At 39.1% G+C, this 10732-nt stretch overlaps 1 protein-coding gene across 13 annotated transcripts in view; it reads right to left on the bottom strand.

Annotated features, from left to right (window-relative positions):
- Nucleotides 1-578: 578 nt before the first annotated feature.
- Nucleotides 579-10732, bottom strand: part of TBC1D5 (TBC1 domain family member 5) — a 315400-nt gene continuing 305246 nt past the window's right edge. For all 13 annotated transcript variants that reach the window (XM_082046566.1, XM_082046568.1, XM_082046562.1 and 10 more), the window contains 3 exons: nucleotides 8067-8146; nucleotides 7132-7308; nucleotides 579-1513 (listed from right to left, as the gene is read on the bottom strand). In XM_082046566.1, coding sequence (XP_081902692.1) covers nucleotides 1220-1513; nucleotides 7132-7308; nucleotides 8067-8146 — 551 coding nt within the window. In that variant the 3' untranslated portion in view covers nucleotides 579-1219. The remainder of the gene's footprint in view (nucleotides 1514-7131; nucleotides 7309-8066; nucleotides 8147-10732) is intronic.

Here is a 10732-nt window from a genome sequence, read left to right as displayed (position 1 = left end):
AATTACAGCAGAGTTTAAAGGGATCAGCAAGTACAAACCCCTTCCCTTATTTACTCGAAAAACTGTTATTAGAGGTACTATGTACTTGATGGGAAAGAAATACACTTTTCCACTGAAGAACAAGTTCTAGAGTTAATTAGAAACTTTCTGTTGGTTAATGCTGCTGCACCATTATGTTTTTCTTGACTAGAAATGTGGAAATCGTATAGGTATATATGTAAACAGAGTCTATAGAAGATAATAGTAACGAGACATAAAGTGCTTTTAATTATGAACATTTCATTTCACTTTGCACCCTTCCCTGGAAAGTTATCACGCTCAAGCTAGTTTTAGTTCAATTGGCTCAGGTCTACACTATGAAATACCGTAATTTCCCTTGCACCTACTGTTTAAACCATGGTAGTCTCAGTAAAATAAAAAATAATTCATGCTGGGGGAGTAAAAGTAGACAGATATAAAGAGGGGAAGAGGTAAACTGGGAACTCTCAGGGGCAAAAAAAAAAGTAGGCAAAGGGAAATAAGGCTCTGTTGTGTAGGTCCCTGTTCTCAAGGAATTTGTCACACATTTCCCGGTAAGACAGCACTGAGGAACAACTGCACAAACTTCTGCCTGGAACACACCTCAGGCTACTGCCGGATGAAAACGAAGAAACTGGGATTCCTCAACTGAGAACAAGCCTACTGCCAGGATGATGCTTTTAATCTTTCTCATATACATTCCCTACTTCTCTAATCTCAGTCTCTGAAGAAACGGTACCCTTCCCTACTCAGAAAACCCAGATGAGTGTATTTTGTAAAAGGATGATATTAAATCTAGCTTGTCTTTGCTGTTTCAGGTCTGATGCCAAGTACCTACATATTTCCTAATCCATTATGGTACGTAGCATGTACTATTCTATGTTTAGGGAAAGAAACAGTTCTATAGTAACAAAGCTCCTAAGTAAGATAACTCTACAACTAAGAATAACTGTATATTAGAACCGGCTTTTACTGGGTCTTCTTTTAAGGCAGTTATTAAAAGGTGTATATTGTTTTTGAAGGTTGCAATTTATGGGTTTTGGTGTTTTTATATATATATATAAAAATTTAGGCTTTTGGCAGCTGAAATGGGTTACCTTTATCTATTTTCTGTCTTTCAAATCCAAAGAACTATCCAGCCCATGGAATCATAGGAATTTGAACTGAGTTGCAATCTCCTAAACTTTCCCAACCTGTTTCTTTAGATGTCCAGCGGGCTGACAATAGCAAAGTCAGAATCTTTGCTGTTATTACTACTGTCGTCGTCAGGGCTGGAGCTCAGGTTGCTGGAGGAGGCTGAAATGGAGCCCATCAGTGGGTCAGAGAATATCAAAGAAGAACGAGACGGAGCTTCTGGCTTCACCACTGACTCCTTGTGTGCCTGATGGGACTGAGCTGGCTCCGTGACAGACCTTCTGCTTCCTTCCTCTTCTTTGGAAACCATAATATAGTCATCAGCACTCTTGCTCTCACTAGCGCTCGAATCAGTCGTAGTCTGTCAGAGAACGGCACAGAAGGGACTTAAAGTTAGTACCAGTTTTACCACTTAATGAGGTTTACGATGCACGTCAGTGACATGGAAAAAGGAATAAAGGAATAATCGTTATTCAAAAGTAGTAGTGCCCAAATCAAGAAGTAAAAAATAAAGTGAGTATTAAATCTGGATGAAATAATTTATTTGTTATTTACAAAAGCATAAAAGCTAACACTTAAAAACCACATTATTAGGTATAGCAGTCTTATATGTTTTATTGTCACAGGGCATGTGATGTAGTGATCACAGCTGCTAGGCACCTAACACATACATTACCGTCATGAAGATTTTCAGCAATTACATTCTCGCTGCTGTTAGTTTTCTGTAGTAATTCATGAAGTAGTACTGAGGAATTTTTTTGCCAGTTTGCACATACAATGGCATTTTGGACTTGTCAGAATGGTTAGATGATAGAAAATTTCCTAGTAAAACCCCAACCTGTGGAATCTGAGCTGTACACAGACCTGGTTTAGTGCTCACCAGTTCAGGTTTGGCAGATCAGGGCTCCCAGGGCTTCCAGGCTCAGTGTCATTTTTCCCTCTTCTGTCTCATTAGACCTTGGGAAATGTGTGCACCTGAGCACTCTGGTAGTGGATCAAGACTACGCATCAGTGCACCAGAAAAACCTATGAACTGGCCATCTTACACTCCAACTAGCCATATTCTGGAGAAATCCTGCTTTTCAGCAGCCAGAGCTACATGCAATTAGAAGGGAAGACTGCCATATACAGCAGAGCAGGATTTCTCACTTGTTGAACAACCAGCAGCTTGAGTGCAACCCAAACAGACACTGCTTTGTTTTCTTTTGCAATAGATGCATTTGACGCCTACCTAGCCCTGTGTTCTTCTAACAAGAATACAACTGCTTTCTTAGCTGCTCTCACACAATTTTTTTCAGTGTAATAATGCAATCTAGCAAGCAGCCTATGGGGACAAGCATCCTGAAGTTGTGTGATATTGAATACAATATATTTGATTACACTAATGCAAGACTGAGAAAAAGAAGTAAAGAGGCAGCTGTGGAAATGTGCATGTCGACCTGTGTGTCAACTACAAGCCCTTTAGCTGTGTCTCTTTCAATAAACAAAAAAATGCAAATTCACTTTGGGGTAAAAGGGAGATTGTAGGTATCAGGGGAAAAAAAAAACAACCAAGCAGTAACAAAAAAGAATAACAGGAAGAATCTGAATGAGATAAAGTTAGATGCTCAGTACAGTATGTAAAATTGGAGTATGGAGGTCATCACAAGTATCAGCAAACCACAACTTGGAGCCATGGCCTCCAGCAAAACTTATTTTGCCCAATTTATTATTACAGCTGAAAACAATTTTCCATTGCTCTGGTTACTGATTATAGAGCAGAACTCTCTTGAAAGGGAACTTTGGAGTAGCTCAGGCAGCAAAACCCGCCAGAGATTAAGAGTGATTGTAATATGAAACGAGGGACCTGGAAGTCTTTGGTTGTTATTTACATAGTCATTCCAAGTTGTTAAAAGCCAGAAACAAGACAATGTGAATGTGAAAATATGCTCAAATACAGAATTGTGACTTGTTCCCTTCCAAAATTTGTATGAACAAGGAGTTAAATGTCTCCCTTTGCATTAAATTTTTAAAACATCCTGTTTTTATAATCTATACAAATTTTTTTTGTGTTATCTAGATAGTGTCTAGCTATAATAATATTATATTATTATCTAGGTATAATAATACATAGTATTCTGTTTTGTAACTAACCCATTTTAATACTTTTAAATTCAAACGGAAATAAGATATCTAAGTCCAGAGTATTGGTAACAATTTTTAAAGGTCCCAATGTAAGACAGTTGTCAAACTGATAGAAATTTACATCTGTTATTTTTTGATAATAATTCATTTTCCTTAGATGACTTAATAAAATTCATACCAAAACAAGCATATTGCTTTCAGAAATACCAACAACCATCTTGTGCTGAGAGCTATTAATATTGATCTCAAGCTTCATGATCTCCGTAGAACCAGGGCAGTTCCAATATCAACAACTCCAAGCACTTTCCATGAAGTTAAAAACAAACAGACCTATCCTACAAGGAAGGATACTTCCAGTACTTAAGCACTTCTGAGCTGAGACATCGTTTGTTATTAATTAGCTTTCTGCTTTCATCTGCTCTGGTTGAAACGCTGTCTCCATGAGCTGTCAGTCAATGGGCTGCCATCCCCCGGGGGCTGAGGACACGGGTGGCACATCACCGCTGCTCTGCTCCACCAGCCTGTGAGAGCTGCCTGATTTCATAGGCACCCAATGCAGCCACAAGACAGGTCCAGGCGACGCTTTTTTGGGAGCTCTAAATGCCACGTTCAAAATTTCAGCGCTTCGTTTCCATCCCCGCCGTTAGTTACAGCAGAAATATACGTTTCTTTAAACAACCACCGTTGCATAATTCACCTGGCTTCTTTCCACACTGCTATTTAAAAGCTCTCAGGGAATGCAGTACAGTCTCATTTCGCAAAATTATACAGTTTATTATCCCAAGCTATCAAGATCACGCTATTTCAGTCCTCGCAGCCCTCACATCCGAGATGGCTCCACCTTGCGTGGGGCAACACAGATGTCACCTAGTGACACACTCGCCCAGCAAGATTGGTAGTTTTCTCACTGGCACCCCCAAGGATGCTAACGGGGTTTCTTCCTTTTGGCAGTGAGCTCCACCAAGGAACCTCTGTCCTAAACACTTTATGCTGGTGTCACAATTTCCTAAATTCTGCTTCCAAAAATGTGCTCTTGCGCAGTTAAAAAAAGCACCCTGCCCTTTAATAAAGGGAAAGGAAAGAAAACTACGCATTCCGATTTCTTTTAGTGTTGTGCTTTGCAACACTGCTTTCCACTCTGCCCACACTTCTTGGTTCAGTTAAAGAGACCTATAGCTCACTGAAGTATCAAAAATCAGCAAAGCGTAGGTATTGCCTTCAAAATGGTACAAAAGGGTCTCCCATAAATGTTTGCCTATCGTTGGCATACATTGGTATTTTGGTATCGATATTTCCAGAGGTAAAATACCTCCTTCTTTCTTCCTCTGCCTGTTTCTGTTTCAGGAAACTCATGCTGACGCGAACCATGTTTTCTCCCATCTGCTGCCACTACTGAATAAATGAAAAATGACAGAATTATACTTCCAGTAGCTTTGAAAGTTAACAACCTTACACCCGTTGCCATATGGCTTCTCCAAACATTTTTTCCTGATGAATATCAGCTACTAGGACCAGGCTTATTTCAATTGCCTTCATGCTGTGAATGAGTTAAAACTAACTGTAAGGATACAATTCGGGAAAGCTTAGAAGAACAGCAACTCATTTTGCTTCCTTCTTTGAACAGACATAAAGGCAAGATAATGTGTTAATTATCATTCATTATTTAGCAACAGAAGCCTTCTGTTTGTCAACTGCACATTGCTACCAAAGCCAAACATTCCAAAAAATGCTCTATTTCTTTGAGCCTTTATCTTTTTTTTTTTTTTTTTTTCATTTTTAATTTTGCAGCTTTCCTTTCCAAAGAAGGGCTTTATCCTTATCCTCATTTTCCAGAAAGGGATTTTGAGGCCAAAAAGAAAGGAAGACCACTTTTAAAAGAAGTAAAGATGATAAATAATTCATACTTACATAACAACCAAGCACAAAAGACCAGATTTTAATCTCAATTACACAATAGCTACACCTGTAACTTTTCCATCTGTCCTAGAATATAACCCTATAATTCCACCAGAGAAAAATCTCTATATTGTAAGTGCCATAAAACAGAATTACATGCGTTACCGAAGTCACAGAAAATGTAAATAGAGTAAAATTTTATTTATTTAGCAAGAAATGCATTAAATGGTCTATAACTGGTCAGAATTTTTCATCTTCTTGCAGCTCTCAGTAAGTACCCCTGGCTTGACCCAGGGTACCAGTACAGCCCCTTTTCTTCAGGAGAGCCAAAAGCCTGGGCTGTGGCCCAGTTTGGGCCAACAACCAGCCCCACCAGTTAACAGTCAAATGTCACAGCCCACTCAATTCAGCAGTTTTATTTCCTTGTGTTTTATCAAAAGGGGCCCAAAGCTCTTTTTGTTTGATTTTAGACTTGGTGGTAAAGATGATGGGCTCGGAGATGGCACAGACTGACAGGACACTAATAGTCCTCCTGGACTGCCACTTCCAACCCTCATCTTTTTCTTTCTGTCATCCCTGACTACACATTGGGATAAGACCAGACCTCATTACACACTGCCCCACAAGTTTCCACTGGAAAGAAACCTGCAGAGATCAGGCTTTATCTGCTCCACTCTCAAAGGCCCAGCGCCTCGGCTCAGTGACACGCGGTTTAGACCAGCGTCTGAGTCAGGGCCCCTCCAGCACACACTCATATAGCATGTTGTCGTGTTATGTCACGTTCTACCTTCCCACTTCTAGAATAAATCCAAGTGAAAATAATAAAAAAAAGTACTATTTGCATTTTGGCAAGAAAGCAAAAGCTACTTTGTATAAAATGCCAGGAGACAAAGGGAAAAAATAGGGGGTCATTACATGAAAACTTTGTCAGTTTAACCTCTGGCTTTATTATGGCAGAAAGTAGTGATTGTAATGACAACAGCTAAACAAGCAATAAAAGCTTTCTAGCAAAGCTTTCCTCTTTGAATCTGCCATTACTAAGTAAAAGAAAAAATAAATCTTGGTATTGCTTCTAACAGTGAAATACAATTAAAATATGATTTTAACATAAAGTGATCTAACTCAGTAGGACTGTGTGTAATAAATCAAAACAACCCTGTGTCATTATTTGAAAATGGGTAAGTATTTCCTGTAGTTCCTAAGTAAACTTGTCAAAAGTAAACTTATTGCAGACTCAGACTCTGAGGTGACGGTACTGCCACTGATTTAAAAGTGTGCAAATTGGTAGTGGGGTGGCAGACTTAACAGAACTACAACACAGAAATGTGCATATACAAAAGTACTTATTTTTAATATCACATCTGAGTCAGACTGAGTCTTAGACAGAAAGGAACCTTTCCAAATGAAAGGAAAATACCTCTTTCTGTGTACGAACTTGTCCTGTGACTGTACGCTTTGCATGTGAAAACATTGTTTACTGATTCAAGGAGAAAGTCAATACAATGGAGTAGGAGGTAAAAGCAACCTCCTCGCTATTTCCTTTTTGGCACTGGCCATGGATACACTGCAATGCAGATAATCAGCTCTTACATAATGGGATTCAGGAGGACAAGGACAATGAGAATAATCATATGAGAACACTTTTTATGGGAACATTTTTTACACCTTTTGGTAGGAAATTAATTTGTGATTCTGTGATTCAACAGTCTGAAAGAAGAACCCCCCTGCAAACACTGCATAACACTGAAAAACACTGAAATATCTGTGTGTGGAGCATAAGGCTACAATAAAAATAATCGGTGGGAGCTGGACAGTAGCTAGAGAGACACTGAACCATGGCTTCATATGCACCAGCAATGCTGGTGTGCTCCCATCTAGTGTCTGGACATGTTAAAAGAAGTCTCCATAAAATATCAGAGTAACGCCATCAATGGCCTGTTTGAGATACTTTTATCTTACCTGTCGTCCTGAGATGAACTGTTGTTTTGTCATAACAGGTCCCTTTAGAACATCACCTGTCCCCTTGTTCTGACTGTTGGAACAGTAATGATCATCGGCTATTGTGATCTGCTCATTTTCTTCAGCTTCCAGCTGGCTCTGGTTGAAACGCAGGGAACCTTTCAGGATATCCTTGATCTGTTGTTGAATGGGAGGGGGAAACAACGTAAGTTAGAAATTTGGAGGAATTCTAAATTTTCTGAAGCTCCATGCAGCATACTTTCATAGACCATTTCCCCAAAATATTTGCCTTGAAGAGACAGGAAACAAGTCAATGTTCCTATCTATAGTGGTTAAAGATATAAATATCAGTGAAATGTGGTTGTATCAGAGTCTGGAAAACAACTATCCAAGAAATCTAAAGAGAATGAAACTGTTAAGATTATTCCCTGCCTCATTACAGGTTTAACATATGTCACATCCTTCCGCACAAATATATTTTAAGGGAGCAGAGGACAGTATAATCAGTGCTACAGATGCTCAGCAACATTCTCATTTTATGTACGTAGTATTTTTTCCTTTAATTCAATGACATTCAGGCATTGTCACATTTAAAAAATGGGGACATAGGCATGATTATTGCCTAGAGGTACATCTTGCATTAAGAAAAATGACACTGTGGCTCAAGTCCAGAACTCGACGTCGCGCTGCCTCAGTTCTGGTTCAAGGTATCCAGAACGTTTCAGGGAGCAAATACCGTGCGAGTCATTTATAGTACTCTTTATAGCTGAGTTTTACCTTTTAAAATAAAAGTATGCTGCAATGTTTGATGCATTAATATTAGCAAAACAGCTGCAAGATGATACAACAGCAGTGTACAAAAAGAAGAAAAAAAAAAGATAAAGGACTTATAGCACTGACGGATACAAAGAAGTTTAATTAAGCAATAGTTATACCTGCTTCAAACCAGCCAAGGAAACCAGAATTTCATCTTCTTTTTCCAAGTGTTCTTGTAATATGACTTCCTGAATATTTCCTGCAACATTGAAAGGAAAAAGGTAAACAGAGAAAATTCCTTAAATATTCTCTAACGTGCTGCCACTTACTGCTGACTTATGCTCTCAAACCAAAATCCTGTGACCTGCAAACACAATTTCGCACACAGACCTAGAGACTGACAGCCTCATTAGCTGTGGAGGTGAGGCCAGGCCAAGCCTGGTGCTGCTGCCAGGAGATCTCCAGCAACGCTGTATTGCTGCTGGACTCCTGCTGCGCCAGTGTGCCCAGGGACTCAGGCTACTACTGGCCCCTAGAAGAAGACATTGACCTCTGTGGTTAATGGAGTTACATAAATCTTTGAGCCTGCAAATGCTTTGGAAGCACTGAAGAACTACTGCAGGAATCTGCTGCATCTCACAGAAAGGGTTAAGGTAGGAGCGCAGCGATATTCATCTCAATCTTGTGGCCACTGCAGATGCTCAAACACTCTTCTTCACAAAAACAATGAAAGTTTCATTCCCTTTCCAAACCCTTACCTTATAGGTAAAAGACCCAGGGCTGAGCAAAACTCATTTGACAGAAACAGCGGTGCTGTGTCATCACTTTGGAAGACTCCCACCTTCTACACCTATAGCACTGTCCTCTGAGGATGCATTTCAGTGCCCTGGCACAGGGTGTTTGCAGGAGTCAGGGCTGGAGGTTGGTTAACACACCAGAGCTGGAGCTGTGTTGGTCCTGCCTGTGCCAGGGAAACCCCAGGAGATGCTGAAGCCCAAACCAGCCCAGGTAAACTATTGCTCCAATGGCTCTGCTTACTCTTCAAACTACGCCAGGTCCTTCTCTGGCCTCCTAGCTCCTACTTGTCCTCTCTTTAAGAAAACAGCAATGATTCCTAGTGACAGATTTACAGAATGAGATGGCATCTGTCAACTGAAAATAACATCAGGATACTCTTGTGCCACTTCTGTGTCACATACACAGAGCTGAGCCCAAACCCCCCACTGACACTCATTTGGGAACAAGGCTTTGCTGCTCATGAATATCGGTATCCTTAGGTGCTTCACAATTAGATCTTCATACCATTAATTCACACCTGCATTACATTCGTTTTTAAAAATATCCTACAACTTCAGGGCCAAAATCAGTGAAAAACCAAAACAGTTGTCACAGATTATGCTGACAAGGATGAATACGATGACACTGCCAACTTTGATACAACGCAAAGTTTCAAGTAAAAGCATTGAGCAATCTGGCCTAAGTTTTGTGTTTACAGAATAAATAGCAACAGAATGAGATGTAGGAGACTGGACAAGGAGATTAAAAGTAGAGACATGGATTTAAAACCCACGTATAAACACAGATGTTTGAAATTGTGTGAGGGCCTGTAATCAGTAATGGCTATAAATGAAAAATGGAAAGGGCAAAGAGGGGAAAGGATCCAAGCCTAAGCACTAAATGAACTGCTAAAGAAGTAATCTGAAAAGTAGAAGGAATAAAAGAGGCTGGAGCCATGAAAGATGGTAGATGACAAGAGATGGTGAAAGGTGGTGTGCTCAAGGTCAAGAAAATGGTGGTTGGACAATTCAGCTTTGTGTAAACAGCCTATCTGAACAAGGAGACCCATGTTTACATTATTTAGAACTCATTATTTACCACATAACAGCAGCAGTGTCCTGCAGCAGTGAACTCAAATGTAGTACAATTGAACAATGCCTAGTATAGATTTTATATCAGAAAGACAGTGCATTATGAGGGCTAGAAATAAAATAAAACTAAATCTTTCCACAAATATGTAGCATCATGAATTGAGAGAAAGTGTAACTAATTCAACATTTTACTTGCTTTTTTACATTTTACATCAAAACTGTCTAGTCTCTCAACTTAGTAAATGAAAGATATTAATGTTTACTTATAAAATAAAACTTTAGGTCCTGATTTCCACTATTTAACAATCAATCTGTGATTTCCTACTTTTAAAAGGTTCAGAACTCGAAACATCAGAAGTCCAAAGTCTTCACAGGCAAGAAAGCAATGCATAATCACAGCCTGAATCACTGAATTCAACTGTCTTTTTCCTTTCGCAGAATTAGAAAGAAAAGCATTTCTACAGTGTTTGATCCCCAGATAAATTAAAACCATGCATTAAAAACCTAAGATATGCATACTGACTAAGCAGATGGACCAAGAGAATAATTCAAAACAAATCTTCAACTTGCTGAAGACCAAATAAGGGCAATCTAAAAAATCGGGAAAATAGGAGCGAGAGAACGAAAGCTGAAAGACATTCCACACAATGTGAATATAATCTACTATTATTTCTGTTCTCTAGAGATGTTTTAAGTCATTATTTCAAAAAATGGAAAAGAATCTGTCATTGCTACAAAAAACAGCTGTAACTACGTTTGAAGAGCCAGTACATTGAGAAATTTCTAAGAATTCATGAATGGAACTACGACAGCCAGCAGTAAAAATTAATAAAAATGTTCATATCATCACATATTTACTGTAGCAAAATTAATACCAGATTTTAATATTAGTTTCAGAGAAAAAAGATGAGGAGACAAAAGGCTGGAAATACAGGAAATTTTCTAACATTAAACTACTGAATTTCTAACATTGTTTC

The sequence above is a fragment of the Streptopelia decaocto genome (genome assembly GCF_964273445.1).
Source record: "Streptopelia decaocto genome assembly, chromosome: 2".
Classification (NCBI taxonomy): Eukaryota; Metazoa; Chordata; class Aves; order Columbiformes; family Columbidae; genus Streptopelia; species Streptopelia decaocto.
Note: the sequence above shows the minus strand (reverse complement) of the source record. Positions and strands in the feature narration are given on the sequence as shown.